Raw genomic sequence first — 22,149 nt, 5'->3', positions numbered from 1 at the left:
TGAGTACTATATTGTATTAATGCCAAACTATCCAAATGTTTCTTTTTCTATTCTTCAATATGCCATGATATGTGAAACTGACAGTATAAAAGTCTATTATATAAAATTAAAGTAAAGACTGACTGAAAGGTCCACACATGGAGGTAAACTCTGCTCACATGTGTCCTAGAGTGTGTATATGCCCCTGGTACTGTTGAGTATTTATTGTACCTGTCTTCTTAGCTTATCTCTCTATGTTCTCTTCTTGGTACTAGTTTGAGAATCTCATTCAGTTACCTAGCAACTAGCCTTTAGTAATTTCAAAAGAGCCAGTAGAGATGGTAGATAGTTCTTGGTGGCACATGTGGTGTGTATGAGACTAGAAATATTAAGTCAAATAAAAGACAACAGCTGCCAAAATTGCCCATTTTACTTAGTTTTGTTCACCATATCTGCAAATAGCTTGTGGAATGTAATTACAACATACATTCTTTTTAACATTATAATATATTATAATATTATAAAAATTATATAATATTTAACAGTTAATATTACACATTTATTAAAATATATAAACTTGTTGATTTAAAACCTACTTATTAAAGAAGTCCAAAGATGCTTCTTGGCCTTTAAAAAAAATACACATATTGTTAGCCGTAGATTGTTTGTTTTGGAGCCTTGATGTAATATGCAGTCTCCCTCCTGGGTGTAACAGATGATCACACCATATTTAACTGTTTCATATGGAGCCTTTAACAATATGTGTTAATGTATGGAACGTGTGATGGTTTTATGTTTCAGTATGGAACTGTTAGAGCGACGCACACAAAGATGCATGCGGGTTGTCATAGTAATGTTTATACATACGTTAATGTTCGCTACTGTTGTAGATTTAATAAATATAAAGTAAGCAAGTACAATGCTTTAATCGTCCATTCTGTTTATTGACACGATAGTCAAGAAAGGGAACAGAGTAAACAATATTCAACTGTTTCAACCTTTCTAAGTCGTGGCCACGATCTCATTCCCATGCCTTATTAATGCTTGGCCATGACTTAATAATGCGTGGCCACGACTTAATTATCTCGTTCCCACGCCTTATTAATGCTTGGCCACGACTTAATAAGGTGTGGGAACGCGTTAATAAGGCGTTGCCACGCGTTTTTTAATTTTTTTAGGGGATGTCGCCTTAGGGGCTCCGTTTAAACCACAGATTCCTGATGACAAAAGATCAAGTTGTGTAGTGTGAAGAGTACAGCAATCTGATGAATCACAACTCTTCTTTGGGTACCCACCACTTCATCTAACCGTATCCAGAAATCTTCTTTCTGCTCCATCTCCACAACCCACTTGTGGGGCATATGCACTGATAACATTCATCAGCACTCCATCAATATCCAGCTTCACACTCATCACTTCGTCAGACACTCTTTTTACCTCCACTACACTCTTGATGTACTCTTCTTTCAGGATCACCCCTACTCCATTTCTTGTCCCATCTACACCATGGCAGAACAGCTTTACTTAAACCCATACCGCCTGCCAATCCCTGATCTTTAACCATGTTCAAGTATCTTCTAATGTAAGTCCACATTCGTAAGATCACAAGAGCTCAATGGCTACCCATCTATTATGGAGCAGGCTTTTTGCTCTAACAGTACCAAATTTCTTCTGATCCAAACAATACAGAGTCTTCAGAACTCTGTCAACATTGAACTAAAACATTTAACTAAAAAAGAGCAATTTGAACATGTCTGTCTGATGACATGTTTTCATCAGGATTATTCAGTTAATTTTAGACTGTGTTTGAGATTATAATTTGATGCTTAACACAAAACAGTGATTTCCATATAGGTTATTGTTTTAGGATTAAACAGAAACCATAAACAGAGTGTTTGTTTTAAGTTGCAACCAAAAGCTTTCTTGGCACATGTTGCTTGTTAAAAAAAATGTGCCTTTGCTTAAAAATACATTAAGAGTTAAGAGCCTTTCTCTGTTGCCCAACAGTGGCAACTTGATGGTGGCAGGGCTTAAGCCTGCAACTTTCTAATTACTAGTCCAGTACTCTAACCGTTCAGACATAGCCAATCGTGTTTGTGTAGACTGCTGGCCGATAGAACTACTTAGATTTAAACCTGGATCTCATTGGTAGTGTGCTAGCACAACAGACCACCACCCGAGCGCCCAGTTTCAGCACAATCCACAGCTATTCACACATCTTTACTAACCTTATACTGCAAACCTATAAATTCAAAGCTACCTCCAAACTTAAATTTTAATACTTAATGGATAGCTTTTGTTTTTATGCATCTAAGTAGATGTACTGGATAGAAAAAGTAAACACACACACACAAAGATAGACTCTGTTTTAGGTTTAAAACAAAGAGACCAATGAACATTAAAAAATTGAGTTTTATTTTGTACCAAACAGTAATTTACGTTCAAGCAAATCTGTCAGCTTGGAACTTTTAATGTTACACCTTAATGTAATTTTTCTCTATTGGGTTTATTAGTGAATCTTCCGTGTGTTGTTGATTTAGTTTTATTTTGTTTATCGTAAAAAAGCGCTTGTGTTTACTAACGTAAATTCGTGCTGTGTTGGAAACTAGGAAACTTCTGCTACCGGCATCCGAATGAAGCCGGTTTTGTTTGTTTTTGTACTTCAGCGCATAAACATCTTAATTATCCAGAATTAAAACCGTTTTCGGTCCGCACGAAGCGCGTTTGTGTTTGGTTGTGTTCTGTATTTCAGCTCTTAAAACACCTTTGTTTTGTGGGGAGTTATAACCGTTTCTGTTCGTAGGAAGCACGTTTATTTGTTTAGTACACCAGTGCATAACACCGTTCTCCTTTAGAATTACAGCCGCTTTTGTCCGAACGAAGCGCGTTTGTGTTGGTTTGGTTGGTGGTTTTTGTATTCCAGCTTATCATCGCCTGTTTCATCTGGAATTAAAGCCGTTCTTCTGTGACTACCAGCAGAAGCGCCGGTGAAACCAACATAAACATCATCTCCAACTCATCTTGTAAAGCTAAGTACATTTCTCTGTTATTATGGCCCCAGCAGGAGCATTATATCCATGTTCCGAGTGTAACATGTTCAGTTATTCCTTCTCCGTGTTTAGTGATAACTTTACATGTGATAAGTGTAGATTAGTTGTTAGTCTGACGGAGAAGATCTCAGTGTTGGAAGGGCGCATTCGGGCTTTAGAACAGACTACTACTAGTGAGTGTTTAGATTCAGCTGTAGCAGTCCCGAATGCCAGCAGTTCAGGTGTAGAACCCCAGACTCCGGCATTAGAGCCCTCACAGCGGGGCGACTGGGTGACGTCTCGGCGACATAGTCGTAGGGCAAAGCACCGACCATCTCAGTTGCACGTGTCCAACAGGTTTTCCCCACTCAGTGAGCCACCCGCTGAGCAGCCTGTTAATGTAAGTGCTCTGGTTATAGGAGATTCTCAGCTCCGACACGTGCGTATTGCAACCCCCATAGAGACACCAGCAACCATAGTCTCTTGTATTCCGGGGGCCAGGGCGCCTGACATCAGAGCAAACCTGAAAGTGCTGGCTAATGCTAATCGTAGATTTTCGAAGATTGTTATCCACGTCGGCACTAATGATGTTCGTTTACGGCAGTCTGAGGTTACTAAGAGTAATGTTAAAGAGGTGTGTGAGTTAGCTAGGTCGATGTCTGAGGCAGTAGTGTGCTCTGGCCCCTTACCGATTCGACCCAGTGGCGAAACCTACAGCAGGTTGTTGTCGCTGAACCGCTGGATGTCTAAATGGTGCTCAGAAAACTGCATTGATTTTGTAGATAATTGGTCCACCTTTGAGGGAAGGCCTGGTCTTTTGAAGCGGGAAGGTGTCCACCCCACGTGGGAGGGTGCTGCTCGCATTTCTTGCAGCATAGGTGACAGGCTTTACCACCGCGTTAGTGTAGCGGCAGATAGTGTTAAATGACTATCCAGAGCCAAGACCAGGCAGCAGACTAACAGGCCTAACCAACTGTCTGCGAGTCGCCATCGGACGTCACCCGGAATCCTTAGATCACAAACCATTGAGACTGTGTCTGTTTACCGTGGCAGGTGTAAGCCAAAACAAAATCAAAAAGTATGTCATAATAACTTAATTAAAATTAATCTAAATGAGCATCATGAAAACCATAGTAAAGCTAAACTAAAGTTAGGACTTCTAAACATCAGGTCACTTGCATGCAAAACAGTAATTGTAAATGAAATAATTACAGATAATAGTCTTAGTGCACTTTGTTTAACTGAGACCTGGGCTAGACCTGATGAGTATCTAGGTTTAAATGAAGCATCTCCTCCGGGTTACAGTTATGAACATAAGCCACGTCTTAGTGGTCGTGGTGGAGGAATAGCCGCAATTTATGACAAGGACATAGGTCTTACTGTAAAATCAACTCCCATAACAAACTGGTTTGAAGTTCTTATCTCTGACATAACCAATAAATGTTCATCTGATAAAACTAGTATGTTTAAGCTGGTTACTGTTTATCGACCCCCTGGTCCTTACTCAGAATTTCTTAACGAATTTGCCGATTTTCTTTCTAAATTAGTTTTATCAACTAAGAAAGCTTTAATTGTTGGTGACTTTAATATCCATTATGAGGATAAGTGTAATCCACTCAAAACTGCGTTTGACTCTATTTTAGAATCTTTAGGCATCACCCAAAATGTAACAGGACCCACTCACCGCTGTAAACATACCTTAGAATTAATACTTACTTATGGTATAAACATAGACAACCTGGAAATTGTACCACAGAATGACTTAATCTCTGATCACTCTCTACTAATTTATGAAGTGTCCCTGTCCAATAAGGTACAGCAACCAAATCGTTTTAAATATAAGCGCACTATTACATCTGCAACTGCAGCAGCGTTCATAAACTGCCTACCAGAATTACCAAATATATCAGCATCGGAACCTAAAGAACTAGATCAGGCAACTCAAAACCTAGAGACTGTATTGCGCGCAACCTTAGATAACGTAGCCCCACTTAAAACTAAACTGATTAGGGAGAAAAAACTTGCTCCTTGGTACAATGACCACACATGCGCACTTAAACAAGCAGCACGGAAATTAGAACGCAAGTGGCGTCACACTACACTGGAAGTGTATAAGATTGCTTGGAAAGATGCTCTAACTGAGTATAAACATGCACTTATAAAAGCTAAATCTTTATATTATTCGTCCCTAATAAAGAAAAATAAAAACAATCCCAGATTCCTTTTTGAGACAGTGTCCAAATTAACTAAAAACGTCAATGAAACTGAATCTAATATACCGTCTGACTGTACCAGCGATGATTTTTTAAAATTCTTTAATGACAAGATAGAAAAAATACGACTTCAGAGTCAGAGTGTGTCACCTGCCAATGTTAAGTATGGACTCACTCTGAGCAGCATTGGTGAGAACAGTGATGATAACAGTAACGAGTTAATCCAACTAAATTCCTTTAATCCAATCTCCCAAAATGAACTGTGTTGATTAAATCATCGAAGTCATCATCGTGTATACTCGATCCTGTTCCAACTCGTCTACTTAAAGATTTACTCCCAGCTATTGTAGAGCCCCTGCTTACATTAATCAATGCATCCCTTAGCCTTGGATATGTACCTAAATTGTTTAAAAGTGCTGTTATTAAACCCCTGATTAAAAAACCTAATCTTGATCCACATGTACTAGCTAATTATAGGCCAATTTCAAACCTTCCTTTTGTCTCAAAGATATTAGAAAAAGTCGTTTCCAAACAGCTATGTTCTTATTTGAATGAAAATTGTATTCATGAAAAATTTCAATCAGGATTTAGACCCAACCATAGTACCGAAACCGCATTAATTAGAGTAGTTAACGAGTTGTTAATGTCTTCTGATAATGGATGTGTCTCTTTTCTTGTTCTATTAGATCTTAGCGCAGCGTTTGATACGGTCGATCATAACATTTTACTGGAGAGGCTAGAAAATACAGTAGGTGTTAAAGGACTCGCACTCTCTTGGTTTAAATCATATCTGACTGACCGCTCTCAATTCGTTTATGTAAATAATAAATGCTCGGAAACTACAAAAGTAAAGTATGGTGTTCCACAGTGGTCGGTACTGGGACCGCTATTATTTACACTCTATATGCTTCCACTAGGTGAAATTATTCATAAACATGGCATAAACTTTCACTGCTATGCAGATGACACACAGCTGTATATATCAGCCAAACCAAATGATACTGACACAATCAATAAGATAGAAGATTGTGTAAACGACATAAAAAACTGGATGTCGTGTAATTTTCTTTTACTTAATTCAGATAAAACTGAGGTTTTACTTGTTGGCTCTAAAGCTGCAAGAGACAAGTTGTCTAACCTGGTGCTAAACTTAAACACGTTCTCTGTTACTCCCAGCCCAGATGTAAAAAACTTAGGTGTCACAATAGATTCAGATCTCTCATTTGATACACACGTTAATAATATTACTAGAGTTGCTTTCTATCATTTGCGTAACATTTCTAAAATAAGAAATATACTATCTGTTAATGACGCCGAAAAACTGATCCATGCGTTTATAACTTCTCGGTTAGATTATTGTAATGCTCTTCTAACAGGATGCTCTGGTAGATCCTTAAACAAACTCCAGTTAGTTCAAAATGCAGCAGCTCGAGTGCTAACTAGAACTAAAAAATTTTACCATATTACTCCTGTTCTATCATCTCTACACTGGCTGCCAGTTAAATTTCGCATTGATTACAAAATACTTTTACTAACCTATAAAGCGCTACATGGTCTGGCTCCACGGTATCTGAGTGAGTTTATTAATTACTACAATCCAGCACGTCCACTTCGTTCACAAGATGCAGGGTTACTTATAGTTCCTAGAGTTAAAAAGATCACGGCTGGTGGAAGAGCGTTTTCTTACAAAGCTCCACAACTTTGGAATAATCTTCCTGCCTCTGTTCGGGATTCGGACACAGTCTCAATGTTTAAGTCTAGACTGAAAACATATTTATTTTCTCAGGCTTTTGATTAGTATAGACAAAGGCGCAGAGCTTGGGGGTTCTTGGTCATAGAAAATTGTGGTGATCAGGGATGTTGGGTTGCTGTCGTCCTGCCTCTCTTGTCCGATCACTCAGGTTTGATGACGGTGGGGAGATGGGCGCTGATGTCCTGTGAAAGCCTTCATGACCTTGTTACCTGCTTGCTCTCCCTTTTAGTTATGCTGTAATAATTAGGGCTGCCGGAGTCTAAAACTCTCTGTAAAACTGTTTGTCAACTAGCATTGTACATTATTAACTACATTCTCTGTTGTTTTACCCCGAGGGCATTCTGATGGAAACCTGTTTACCCGCCGAGGTTAAGGATTAAAGTCGAGACTGCCGGGACAACGATGCTGCTCCTGTCAGATGTGACGGGTCTGGAGTAATTGCAACGACAAGAAATCACTACAGACTTTATTGAAGACTAGAGCGGATAACAACTCTATTATTATTTAATTGTTTATTTATCTATTTATTACCAGTTATGACTTTTAGATCATTTAATTCTGTGTTTGTATGATTTGTGTAAATCGTGTATTTATTTAAAGTATCCTCCAGGCCACCCAAGAAGGATGGGCCCTGCTGGGTCTGGTTCCTCTCAAGGTTTCTTCCTGTAATTTTCAGGGAGTTTTTCCTTGCCACAGTCGCCCTCGGCTTGCTCAACAGGGGTTTTTGTATCTGTTGGTCCTGGATTTTGTAAAGTTGCTTTGAGACAATGTATATTGTAAAAAGCGCTATATAAATAAAGTTGACTTGACTTATTAGCAGAGTACAAAGAAACTGCACAAATGTATAGGTCAGAGCATGTTTTGTTTGATGATACACGTTTTTAATCTGTAAATAAACAAATAAGTAAATATAGGTGCAGATGTTAATTTATGAACGTTTGGAATACCAGCGCTTGATTAAATACTTATTTAAAAAAATAAAATAAATAAAAGTACAATATCAACATTTGCCGTGTTTCATACGAAGGTGTTTTAACAGCGCTGATGTGGTGTACTCTTTTACACCACGAGATATCACTGCCTTGCACATAAGACACACTGCTTTACTACAGTCTCCTGCTTTCAGTGAGAAATACTGCCATACAGGGCTTGATTTGGATGTAGTCCTTTTCTGCAGTTCACAGTGTTTACTGGTACAGTGCCTGTTACTGCATATGGTTCTTTGTGCATAGCTAAATGCAGCCTGGAACTCTGCAGTCTGGTTTTGAAAGGCGTAGTCAGTTGTACAAACACTTTCAGTGCTCCATGACTGCTGTCCAGATCCTTGTTGTACTCTGCTCTGATAACTGTTTTCAGAAAGCAGATCCAGGTTTGGTGGGGACCAGCACTGGTTGCTGATGTCTACGTTGTCTGATGCATCACCTGAGTGTGGCTCTTTGGTCATGGACTCTACTTTAACCTTTGCAGTGAAATTGTAGTCAATCACCTCCTGATCAACAGAATGTGTGTTTAAGAGAGGCGTACACTGGGAAGGTACCACAGTATTCCTTGTTTTTTCGGGTTCAATCTCAGGATCAGCAGGACATGGTGGGGAGAACGGCTCTGTTTTTATGCTGTCGTTTTCTTTCTTTGGTGCTTGGGGTTGACTCAGGCTTTCCTGGGGCTTTGGTTGCTGCTCCAAGCTTAAGATGCAGTCATGATTCTCAGGGTACACAGCAGCAACTTCATCTAAAATGAAAAAAAATCAAAATAAGACAAGGCCAAATGCAGTCCTAGTTTTAGCACATTTTAGTGAATTCTCTGCAGAAGCAATTCTTTTCAGAAGTTTTACCTATGCCGCTTCTTTTTACCGGTAGGTTAAGTTAATTCAGAGATACTTTATATACATTAAAAAGGTTGTAGCCTGTGTAAATGTTTACCTTACTAAACCAGTACTGCGTAACACCCCTTTTGATTGATATAACAGCCTGAAAACAAACTACAAATCCTTCTTTTATGCATTTTTGGTTTCTTGAAATCCCCTGGTGTGGGCTGCTGGCATTTGTTAAGATGGTCGTCAGGATATTTAGTCTATTCAGAGTTGGTCTTGTTCAATGTCCTAATCTGTTTTGGTTTTAAGTTGTACAGGTGTGTGTATTGATTGTAAAAAAGTGTTTGGACGTAAGTAAGTAAGTAAATTTTATTTATAAAGCACTCTTAAAACAACTTACGCTGACCAAAGTGCTGTACATCGAACAAGCATACATAAGACAACATTATGTTAAAAAAGTAAAACCAAATAAAAATACAGAGTAAGAGACAAAATAAAACAGATAAAAATAGACTAAACAATTATAATTACCACGGCTCCTCACTGTTCAAATGCCAGCTTATAAAGGTATGTTTTTAGGAGTGATTTAAAAACAGCGGCCGAAGGTGCTTGTCGAATATTAGGAGGTAGAGTGTTCCATAGCCTCGGAGCATAAACTGCAAATGCACGATCACCTTTTAGCTTCAAACGAGCCTTAGGAACAGTCAACAAATTCTGAGTGGCTGATCTTAAAGATCGCTGTGTGGTTGCGGGAGAAAGCATACCACCGAGATAAGCCGGGGCTTGACCATTAAGCGCTTTAAAAACAAATAAAAGCACTTTAAAATGAATCCTGTGCTGAACAGGCAGCCAATGTAGTGAGGCAAGGACGGGTGTAATATGGTTTCTTTTCTTGGTATTAGTCAGTAACCTTGCTGCTTCATTCTGGACTACCTGTAAGCGCCGCAACAGAGACTGATTAATCCCAATATACAGAGAATTACAGTAGTCAATTCATGCAGAAATGAATGCATGAATAACTTTTTCCAGGTCAGAATAGCAGAGAAAAGGCTTAATCTTCGCAATATTTCTGAGCTGGAAGAAGCTATTCCTTACCACAGAGTTGATTTGTTTATAAAATCTGAGTCAGAGTCAAAGATAACACCAAGATTTCTCACAGATGTTTTGACACATGTAGACAAGTGACCAAGGTTATTGGAGACACTATCGATGTGATGAGGACCCCCAAAAACGATAACCTCTGACTTGCTTTCATTCAGCTGAAGGAAATTGTCAGCCATCCACCTCCCTATGTCCTCAAGACAACTGCTAAGAGACGTTAACGAGCCATTGTCATTCGGTCTAATGGGAAGTTAAAGCTGTATGTCATCAGCATACAGGTGAAAGCTGACATTGTGCTTCCTAATTATTTGACCTAATGGCAGCATATAGAGAGAAAAAAGGAGGGGCCCTAGTATGGACCCTTGTGGAACACCACAAGAGACATCAGCAGAAGAAGAGAAATAGCTGCTAATATTCACTGGAAAGGTTCTATTCTTAAAATAAGAAATGAACCAATTCAGGGCCTCTCCCTGTAACCCCACCCACTTTTCCAGGCGACCAACAAGTATGTCATGGTCAACAGTATCAAAAGCAGAACTAAGGTCCAATAAAATGAGGATGGCACAATTACCCTCATCAACAGTAAGTAGCAAGTCATTTGTCACCTTCAGAAGAGCAGATTCAGTGCTGTGCATAGACTTAAAGCCAGATTGAAAAATCTCAAAAATACCATCTCTACTCAAAAATGGTAAAAGCTGAGAATATACAACCTTTTCCAGCAATTTAGCCAAGAATGGTAATTTAGAAATCGGCCTATAGTTACTAACCACTGTAGCATCAAGATTATGCTTTTTGAGCAAAGGTGTAACTACAGTATGTTTAAAGCATGCTGGAACAGTACCAGTGGCTAGGGAAGTATTCATGATATCCAGGACAAAAGGTCCTAATATATCAAATGTCTCCCTAACTATCTGTGGGGGTATCACATCAAGTGGGGAGGTTGTTGGCTCTGTTTTCAGCACCAAATCTGTTAATTCGGAGATTGAAACAGCCTCAAACTTTTTAAACACACCTGGGCACGGTGGTGGAAGTGGAGAATCTATACCCAAGTAAGTAATGCCAGACCTAATTGTTTCAGTTTTTTTCACAAAAAAAGTTTAAAAACTCTTCACATACTCTAGGAGAAGGAACATTTCCAACTTCAGGTGATGATTTCAGTAAAGAATTTAGGTCTGTTGTAATTTTTGGCAATTATGCTTGAAAAGTATGCCCCTCTAGCAGACTTAACAGTTAGCTGATAGTCTTCCAGGCAACCTTTAAAAATATCCAAACATACTAGCAATCTGTCCTTTCTCCATTTCCGTTCCGCTCTTCTACAAGCCTGTCTAATTTCCTGTGTGGATGCATTTAACCAGGGCTGAACTTTTGGTTTTAAGCGTTTAAATTTCATAGGGGCAAGAGAATCCAGAACAGTTGATCAGTTATAATTAAAAGAAGTAACTAACTCATCCACATTAGCATGAGTCTGACCATAGTTGGGCAATTTTAACATGTCAGAAAAGGCTCTGGAAAAATCGTTAGATGTAGACGAAGTGATAATCCTTGACCAGTGCCCTAAAACAGGAGCAGGGAAATGCGCAGTTAAAGTTGAGCTAAAGACTACTGGCATATGATCAGAGAAACTAGCCTCCTCGATATCTAGTTTGTCAATATCAAAACCAGATGAAAACACCAAATCAAGTGTGTGACCTTGCATATGGGTGGGCTTATGAATATGTTGAATAAAACTAAAAGAGTCCAGTAGTTGATTAAAATCATTCACCTGATATTTATCAGGGCAGCAGACATGAATATTAAAATCACCAAGAAGCAGAATGCTGTCAGACATAGGTACAATCATAGCAAGGAATTCAGCAAACTCAGTGATGAAGTCGCTGTTTGGTTTTGGAGGTCTGTATACTACTGCACAGAGTAATGGAAGAACAGAGTGAGATTTAAAAACCAGTGCTTCAAAACTTTTAAGTCCCAATATTTAGCATTTGGCATCTCAGACGCTGTTTAAAAACCACCGCAACTCCTCCGCCTCTACCCATATTCCGAGGTAAACTAAAGAAACCGCAGTCTATAGACCACTGAAGTCGTGTCATCATATTGTAGTCCACGCCATATTGTTATGCCCATATTTGGTAACCCGGGTCTAACAGAAATTTTGAATGGGAAAAATGAATGGAGATTTCGCAAATTGCCTCTCTCGCATCCTGTAGTCATAAAAAATGTTCCAGAGCTGTTACGTTTTGTTTTATGGAGATTTTTCTGTCTATTATCACTGGATCCTCTGAATTATGAAGTCGTTAAAGAGTCAAAATATGAATATTGCTACATGTAAGCTAATGCTACTGCACACTGAATTGACATCACTAGACTGGAAGCCTCTTACATTTTTATTTAGTTTTTCTTTTATAAGCCTCTTAAATAACCGCACGAAGCAGTGTGATTCACCAGTGTAACAGTGGAGTGATATTCACAAGTTTTACTTTATATTTTTAGTAGCTAGCTACATTAAAGTAGAAAGCAAGGATAGTCGGGTGTTACGCCTTTGGTTGTACTCAACAAAAGCGGGCTGCTCTTTCCGGCAATTCGATTGGTGTAGTTCAGTGACGTCTAATTAATGCGCAGTAGCATTAGCTTTCGTGTAGCATTATTAGTATTACAATCCTTTAAAAACCTCGTAATTCAGAGGATCCAGTGATGTACAAGAGAGTGATGTCGATTTTTTGAAAACCCCGTTCATTTTTCCTATAGGAAATCTGACTTAGACCCGGGTCTCCAAATATGGGCATAACGAGGACTACAGAATGACGCACGACTTCAGTGGTCTATTGGGCATAGTTCCAAGAAGGGGACGGAGTTGCTAGCCGATTCACCACCTGTAGCCCATGTCTCAGTTAAAAACAACAGGTCCAAACCGTGAGAAGTGAAAAAGTAATTTCAAATAAACGTCTTATTATGGACAGAGCGTGCATTTATCAGTGCCATATGGACTGACACAGAATGAGACTGCAGTAACGGTGTGTGTTCCAGTGCTCTGAGATTGACAGTATTAACTCCTCTGTTTCTGACTCGGAGTCTCTGCCGTGGCTGGAGGTGTGTAGCGGGCTGATCAGGAACCACAGGTACCAGCCAGGTGTAACGCGGTTCGAGACTACACGGAGATACTGCTCGGGAGTTCTGGCCATTGGGAGTATATGGCGCATGCCGAGAAAACCCCACTTTACCATTCGAGCAGTTCCTTAGTCTCACTGGGACAAGCTTTCTCCGGGAGCCCCTGTGAATATAACGAGGCCGGCGAAGGAGTCCAAGCTGTTTGATGACTAGAATACACGATGGAGTGGTGTAATTGTTGAACTTCATCAGCTGGTCAACAGAATAGTTCAGCATTGTGCCGATCGCAGGAAAACTCACCACCGTTCACCACGTAGCTGTAAATTGTAATCCAAACCGTTTCAGGATGTGAAGAAAACATACCAGCGTCCGCATCTTTTAAAATGATCCAACACACACACACACCATAGTCTTTTAGTATCCAACAGGCGCTGAGATTATCCGATGAAAAAGAAATAGAGCAACAGGAGCGGTAGTAATAACATGAGTGTGTAAAAAGATAAAAATGAAAAGAAAAATACGATAAAAATACAATAAAATATGATAAAATACGATAACGGTAGCGGAAGGCTGAAACCGTTTTGAGTTGTCCATTTCTGGATATTGTTTATGGATAGTTGCAAGTCTACGTTCTACTGTTGGTAGGTGTCTCCCCCTCATGATGTTTGGACTGACGGATTACACAATATAGTTCATTTTGCTATTAAATAGGATTACTGATATGATGCTGCCTTGCAGCACTCCTAGTTCATGTGTATGCACACTCATCTAAAGTAAGATCTGACCAGATCTTATTTTTGGTATTTTTAATTGCCCACAATTCACAGAATACCTTTATGTATGGAAAAGGGTGACAGTTTAGTCAAGAACATATCTGGTGTTGTTGATTCTAGTAATACTGCCAGTTGTTTACGGCTTTCGTAGTTGACCTCCCGGGAACCTCCATGGCATGTCTTGAACAGTCGATTGATTGGAGCAGGCCTCTTCAACCTCTTGTCTATGCAATTTAAAAGCCAAAGCACTGTTGGATCCTGCCAGCAGCATCTTGCTATTTCCTTTATGTAGCAGGATCTCCTCCTCTGCAGAAACACCTTACGGCAAACACTGCACTCTATTCGTTCACATCAAATAGCATGAGAAAGCTGGGAACTTGTTCTTCCACAAGTCACCACAACCAGTTCAGTATTCAGAATAGGACAATATGGAACATGCAAATAAAATACAAATGCAGTGTTCCTTAGACTTTTGCTTTGACTTTTATTTGATTGCAGACAGTTTGAACCCAACATATTTCATGTTTTATCTGCTCAGCTTTATTTCATTTGTTAATATGAAACGACTTTTAAGTGTGGTGAAAAGGAATGGCAACATTACAAAGTGGTAAATGCTTTACTGTAACAACTTTTTTTGGAATGTGTTGCAGGCCTGAAATGCAGGAATGGATATTTATAAATATAATATGGGCAGATACCTGTATGTAAAAAGCAAAAGGCGCTTAATGGCAGCCATTGTGAATATGCCTACCCCACTGACAGAGGTCCAAGAATGGACAAGTCACAAACCACCAACAGGGTTGGGTGACAAAAACGCATTGATGATAGAACACATGAAAGGCTATGACATCTGGCACTGACCAACAGAAGGCTTACTGTGGCTCAAATTGCATATAAATTTAATACTAGCAAAATGTTAGGTGTTTTTAAGTAACACAATGCATCAGGTCTTTGGAGGGGGCTATGTAATCACAGGACAGTTACCGCGCTCACACTACCTCCAGCCCACCAGCAAAAGCAGGGACACAGCATCATAACTGGACAACAAAAGACTGGACTGGTCAGACAAATGCAGTTTTCTCACCTAAAATGCCAGGCACATGTGCATTTTTACCTGTGAAAAAGATGACACCAGAATGACCCCCTGTGCAATGTACATTAGTTTAAAGACCTGCTGGTCTTTTGATTTCTGGACTTCTTCAGATGTCAAGTTAAGTGTTTTAACAGCATATGGAGTCTCAGTGTTCTGGCTCATCTGTGGTTATGTTTATATATTATTCATTCTATTTATTATTAAGTATTACAAATAAGAGAGTGCCAGCTATAAGGTAATACATAATTGTAAAGCCATGGTTAAGTATTGGCAGTTAGGTAGAATTGTTTTGATAGGTAAGGTTCGTTGGCATGTTGCTTTTGAGACTGGTTACTATTAAACGTTTAGGCTACTGACTTGGCTTAAATTAAAAACTGTGATTATTTGTTGTTTCTATTTCTCTACTCTTTTAAAACGGTGTCAGTCACCATGAAGTGAACATTTATACGAATAAATTAACACTACTGATATTAAAAGTAGAATTAAAAGGTACATTTAAATTAAAATTTACATTTTACATTCATATTTAGTAATGTTTTTTCTAGTATGTAGTATACCTGCTAACACCACAAAGTGTAAAATGTGCAAATTAACTAATAACTATTAAATATTTGATTTGTATCAGCGCTATCTCCTGCTTTCTGACAGCAGATACAACAGCATGCTCACAGCACAGACATAAACAGAGGTCTATATACAAATATAGTGGAATAAATAGCAATTCTATAGTAGAATGTATTATAAAAAATAAAACTGTAGTCAACAAATAAGTCAGCATTGTTTTTACATTATTAGTTTCTATTTTATAGTACAATTTTAAGAGCTCCTGTGTAAATAACATAAGGCAGCATGCATAATCATAGTCTATTCTTAAGAGTAACTTGCATGTGCATTTAAATTAATATCTTATATAATTAATCGTACCTGCATTGGATTGAGTAGAACTGCGTCCTGTGTTCTTTAACAATTCTTTAAGATAATTGTTTTCTGTGCGGATTCGAGCTGTTTCCTCTTCATACTCCTGCATCGTCCTGTTCACCGTGTCTAAAATCTCATTTACCGCCACCGTAAGTCTTTCATGCAAGAACGAGGTTAACTCATCTAATTTAGTCATTGTGTCGTTTTATTTATTTATGTTTAGTTACTTTTTTTTTCAAAATGGTGTAAAGAAAAATACAAACGATGCACTAGATAGCTACGGCGCTGTAGAACTTACAAGGCCGTATCCCAAACAGTTTTATTTTGGATATATAAAGGCCACTAAAACGTGTGCATGCTGAGGACGTTCAGGACAGGGCAAGAAGACAAATAATTTGCTGTGGCGACCCCTAGCGGAAGGGAGGAGGACGAAAAGGATTCGTGGAGCGATGCTGAGCCGGTTTATGCCCGAACAGCCTATCCACTGGGAGGTACACTTGCCGGTGCACTTAAAGTGCTGGTCTTAAAATCCATTTAAAAATATGAGGGTTGCAGCAGAAAGGACATACCGAATAAAACTGTGCACTAAAAACTGGGGTAATAAAAGAAAAAAAAGAAAAAAAAGAAAAGAAAAAAAGTGAAATTATTTCTGCATCACCAAGCTGCCATATTACAGTTTACACTAAAATGCCTTTAGATGTGACTAAGTGAACAAGTAAGTAAATGTAAGTGCCAGTAGACTGGCATTTTGTCCTAGGTGCATTCCTGTCTGAGTATCCTGCCTCTATCTTAAACAAAGACCTCAGATCCAACGTGGCCCTCATTATTATTATTATTATTATATACTTTTCCCCGAGGTTGGTGAAATGATAAAAAAAACATCTGTTTTGGAACTTCCACAAGAAAATAGGCAATGCTATTATGACGGAGTAAAAAAGAAGGCAATACAATGTCATATGTTTATAAATAAGTATGTGCTTACAATTACTTTCCTATACCATGCATGAACCGGACTGCTCCACCTGGGAATCGAACCCAGGACCTTCTTGCTGTAAGGCAACAGTGCTACCTACCAAGCTGCTACCCACCCACACCTGTAGCTTTAACAGCCTTGGAATATTCTCCCTGCCTCTGATCGGGATTCAGACACAGTCTCAATGTTCAAGTCCAGATTAAAAACATATTTATTTACTCAGGCTTTTGATTAGTCTTTCCAAACTAGAGGTGTGGCTCTGGTCCGGGGGGTCTGGTGCTCTCATGTTTGTCAGATTTGCTGATGCTACGTGTTGGCTTCTGGCTGTGCCTGGCTGACCCCTAGGACCGGAGCTGCCCACCCCAACTATAGATTGATGACCCTTTTGTGTTATCACTAATGTGCCCCTTGGATTCAAAACTTTGCTAGGCTATGCAGGTTGTGGCTGTTTCAGGCCAGTGGTTTGCTGGGTGCTTCCGAAATCAGGACTCCAAACTGAAGAACAATGTGACTTTAAATTGAGATTTCTATTGAGAGTTCAGCTCTTTAAATATTGAAGTGTTTCATCAGAGGTTGTCTGCGTGTCACTGATAATAGTTTGAGACTGGACAATTGTCTGACTCAGGGTCACCTTTCTCTGGGTCAGTGATAGCAGTTGTGTCCAATTCAAATTCAGGGTTCTGTAAATCACTGCATCCAGAAGTCATTATGGCAATCTTCTCAGGTTCTGTATCAAGTCTTGACTTGCATTAATTAATATGGTAGTTAATTTATTGCATTAATTAATTCTGGTTTTAGGTAAGTGGCTGGCTGTTCGAGCTGATTGTGTAACATGTTTCCCACTACAATATAGCTTTTTTCTGGACTTTACATGGACTGAAGTTAGAACTTTGGACAAAGTGGATGTAAAACCTCATTAAAACTGTTTTGGCCTGCAAATTTAGAAAAAGCTTGCTTTTCTGTGTATTTTAAATAGCACCTAGGGCTTTCTGAGCTTTACTGGGAAAACACTCACAAGTACCTGAATACACTAAAGTAGTGTGATTATGTTCAACCATCATTTATTACAAGTCGTTTATATTCATTGATTCTAGATGACATATTTCAGATGCAGTGTTACACCCTCCTTCAGTTCTGTGCTTTTATTAGGTCCTAACAACTGTGTAGCCCCAAACAATTTCTATAAACTAAAAACCTTAAGAGACAATAGCATACCTAAGGTGACATCCCCTAAAAAGAATGAGATCGTGGCCACGACTTAAAAAGGTTGAACCAGTTGAATATTGTTTACTGAATGTTGTTCCCTTTCTTGACTATCGTGTCAATAAACAGAATGGACGATTAAAGCATTGTACTTGCTTACTTTATATTTATTACATCTACAACAGTGGCGAACATTAACGTGTGTATAAACATTACTATGACAACCCGCATACATCTACATGTGTGCGTCGCTCTAACAGTTCCGCACTGAAACATTTTGGAGCCTTGATGTAATATGCAGTCTTCCTCCTGTGTGTAACAGATGATCACACCATATTTAACTGTTTCATACGGAGCCCCTAACAACATGTGTTAATGTATGGAACGTGTGATGGTTTTATGTTTCAGTACGCAACTTTTAAAGCGACGCACACACAGATGTACGCGGGTTGTCATAGTAATGTTTATACGCACGTTATTGTTCGCTACTGTTGTAGATGTAATAAATATAAAGTAAGCAAGTACAATGCTTTAGTACAATGCTTTACAATGCGTCCATTCTGTTTATTGACACGATAGTCAAGAAAGGGAACGAAGTAAACAATATTTAACTGTTTCAACCCTTTTAAATCGTGGCCACGATCTCATTCCCACTCCTTACTAAGTCGTGGCCACGCACTATTAACGCGTTCCCATGACTTAATTATCTCGTTCCCACGCATTAATTTTTTTAGGGGATGTCACCTTAGGGGCTCCGTAGCAAACACAAGTTTTCAACATTAAACAAGCACACCCTTCCTACTTCCACATTCATTAAAACAAAGTAATTAATCAACAAGACATGTAACTACCTCTACAATAGCAGAATTTGTGGCTGTTTGTTGTTCTGGAAACCAAACTGGACTAAAATGAGCGTTAACTAAATTGATCATTAATGTCAGCATTAGGAACAGAGCATTTAATGCTCAAAATAAAAAAAATTTAAAAAAAACAAGTGTTGCGTCCTGAGACCTACAGGCCTCTGTAAGTACAAGCCTCATTTCCCGAAATACTGGGACACTTTCTAAAAATGCATAAAAACTGAAATCTGTCATTTTAGATTTTATTCACTTAATTATTTTAATAACAGACAAAAGCACAAAAAAAAGATTTTTAGTGTTTTAATGACAAACTATTTCTATTTGTTACCGCTGTCTAATTCTCATCCATGATGTGTCATACATTTTCAATAGGAGACAGATCTGGATCGCAGACAAGCCAGTCAAGCACACACACTCTACAGGGTGGGCCATTTATATGGATACACCTAAATAAAATGGGAATGGTTGGTGATATTAACTTCCTGTTTGTGGCACATTAGTATATGGGAGGGGGAAAACTTTTCAAGATGGGTGGTGACCATGGCGGCCATTTTGAAGTCGGCCATTTTGGATCCAACTTTAGTTTTTTCAATGGGAAGAGGGTCATGTGACATCAAACTTATTGAGAATTTCACAAGAAAAACAATGGTGTACTTGGTTTTAATGTAACTTTATTCTTTCATGAGTTATTTACAAGCTTCTCTTTGTTTACAGCCATTGACATGTGGCAGAGGTTAACACGTGAGGAGCGGATAGAAATTGTGTTGATGTCTGGTGAACGCAGTACCCGGGTCATTGCAGCAGATTTCAATGCAAGACACCCTACGAGACCACCCATCTCCCATGCTACAGTTAGCAAACTGCTTGCCAAGTTTCGTGAAACTGGTTCAGTGTTGGATTTGCCAAAATGTGGACGCATGAAAACTGTCACTAATGAAGAAACATCAGTCCTAGCTTCATTCAGCAAGAGCCCACAGCGTAGCACTCGCCGCATGTCACTGGAGAGTGGCATCAGTCGAACATCCCTTCGGCGGATATTAGCTACTCACAAATGGCACCCTTACAAACTCCAGCTGCTGCAGCATCTCAACGAGGATGACCCAGATCGGCGCACTGAATTTGCAGAATGGGCAAAACAAAAATTGGAACAGGACCCTCAGTTTACACAGAACATTTTGTTCAGTGATGAGGCAAACTTTTATGTGAATGGTGAAGTTAACAAACAAAACCACCGCTATTGGTCTGACACTAACCCACATTGGATAGATCCCTCCAAGACTGTTGGAACACAAAAATTTATGGTATGGTGTGGTATATGGGGTACAAAGATAGTGGGGCCATTCTTCATCAATGGAAACCTCAAGGCCACTGGATATTTGAAATTGCTACATGATGATGTGTTTCCCTCTTTATGCACTGAAGCTGGCACGTTCCCTGAGTTTTTCCAGCAAGATGGTGCACCACCACATTATGGGTGTCAGGTCCGAGCATTCCTAGATGAACAGTTTCCTGGAAAGTGGATTGGTCGTCGTGGGCCAGTTGAATGGCCCCCAAGGTCTCCCGATCTGACCCCCTTAGACTTTTATCTTTGGGGTCATCTGAAGGCAATTGTCTATGCTGTGAAGATACGAGATGTGCAGCACCTGAAACTACGGATACTGGAAGCCTGTGCTAGCATTTCTTCTGCGGTGTTGCTATCAGTGTGTGAAGAGTGGGAGAAGAGGGTTGCATTGACAATCCAACACAATGGGCAGCACTTTGAACACATTTTATAAGTGGTCAGAAACTTGTAAATAACTCATGAAAGAATAAAGTTACGTTAAAACCAAGCACACCATTGTTTTTCTTGTGAAATTCTCAATAAGTTTGAGATGACCCTCTTCCCATTGAAAAAACTAAAGTTGGATCCAAAATGGCCGACTTCAAAATGGCCGCCATGGTCACCACCCATCTTGAAAAGTTTTTCCCCTCCCATATACTAATGTGCCACAAACAGGAAGTTAATATCACCAACCATTCCCATTTTATTTAGGTGTATCCATATAAATGGCCCACCCTGTATATCTACAAAGTCAAGCCGTTGTGCAGAATGAGGCATGGCATTGTCCAGCTGAAAAAGACATGGCTTAAATAGAAGGGGCGGCTAGAAAAAAGTCCTTTTTCTCCAGAAAGAATATGGCAGCACACTAGGGATGTAACGATACACTCTACCCACGATGCGATGCGATTCACAATACTGGGTTCACGATATGATTTTTTTTAAACTGAAATTGAAGACAAATGATCATAGTTTCCTTTTATTATTTCTCTTAAAAAAATAAAATAAAATACTGTATTTGTGATTATCTTTTATTTATGTAAATAATGAATGCCCTTTTATTTTTGAGGTAGGTACAAACTATGCAAAACAATTTTGAATTAAGCCCAATTTGGCTGAAAAAACCCCGAATTTGGCAACCAGGCGTACAGCGTCAGTGACGTCAACAAGGCGAGGTGTATAGCGCCAGTGCCCTCTGCTATTTATGCTATGTCAAATCGATTTGAATCGTGGAACTTTTGAATCGGTTATTAACTGTATTGTGGTGAATCGTTACATTCCTACAGCACACAATAGGTTGTAAAATTTGCAACTGAACAAATCACAACCATTGTGTAACTAACATGCACTTTCTAAGAACTAACATTTACTTTCTAACCTTCTATAACATCTTATTTAAAAAAAAAAAAAACTCTTTGTTCTACGAGGGTTGGGCTTCTGGATGTCAAAATGTAATGTAAATGTAACAGTTGACTACTGAGACCAAAGTGGAGATGTTTGGTCATCATACACAGAAAAATCTACATGCTGGAATGGGCAAGGTAAAGTCCAGAGCCTAAACCTATTGAGATGTTGTGGCAGGATTTGTGCTGCTTCCATTTTCAAGGTAGGCTTCTTGTTTAAGTATACTTTCTGTTGTGTTAGAATATAACTCTGGAAGCTTGTTCTTATAAGGTTTCAGCAGATTTGTATCCCTGGACTGTTGTCTACTTAAACTAGAGTAGGGAAATGTTTACTGTGGAAGCACTTCTGTAAGTCATTCTGAATAAGAGCGTCTGCTAAATGCTGAAAATGTAAAACTATCTGAGAGACCGATAAACTTCTACAGTAAATGTTTACTTAAAATTATTGTTACTGAAGGTGGTTCTACATGTTACTGAATGATGTGGTGTACTTATCTTTTCTCGATTTCTCAATGTTGCGTTTTTTGGGGGGGGGGGGGGGGGGGGGGGGAACTAAACAACAGTTTTATGCCCTGATAAATAAAAAACAGAGTTAAAAGAGGGTGTACCTTCCCATGAATG

The 22,149-nt window shown here is 39.1% G+C and overlaps 1 protein-coding gene across 1 annotated transcript; it reads right to left on the bottom strand.

The window, feature by feature from the left end:
• Positions 1-7,853: 7,853 nt before the first annotated feature.
• Positions 7,854-15,999, bottom strand: si:dkey-93n13.2 (uncharacterized). Its single transcript, XM_063018977.1, has 2 exons — positions 15,778-15,999; positions 7,854-8,702 (listed from the first exon to the last, which is right to left on the bottom strand). The coding sequence occupies exons 1-2, from the start codon at positions 15,965-15,967 to the stop codon at positions 7,975-7,977; spliced, it is 918 nt and encodes a 305-aa protein (XP_062875047.1). The 5' UTR covers positions 15,968-15,999; the 3' UTR covers positions 7,854-7,974.
• Positions 16,000-22,149: the final 6,150 nt, after the last annotated feature.

This window comes from Trichomycterus rosablanca, chromosome 22 (genome assembly GCF_030014385.1).
Source record: "Trichomycterus rosablanca isolate fTriRos1 chromosome 22, fTriRos1.hap1, whole genome shotgun sequence".
NCBI classification, from domain to species: domain Eukaryota; kingdom Metazoa; phylum Chordata; class Actinopteri; order Siluriformes; family Trichomycteridae; genus Trichomycterus; species Trichomycterus rosablanca.
Note: the sequence above shows the minus strand (reverse complement) of the source record. Positions and strands in the feature narration are given on the sequence as shown.

Bases quoted from the DNA above. Each gene is read 5' to 3' on its own strand.
- si:dkey-93n13.2 (XM_063018977.1), bottom strand. From the start codon at position 15,967: ATGACTAAATTAGATGAGTTAACCTCGTTCTTGCATGAAAGACTTACG. The intron at 8,703-15,777 runs GTACGATTAATT...TTTTCATTTTAG, and splicing joins TTCTACTCAATCCAATGCAG to ATGAAGTTGCTGCTGTGTAC.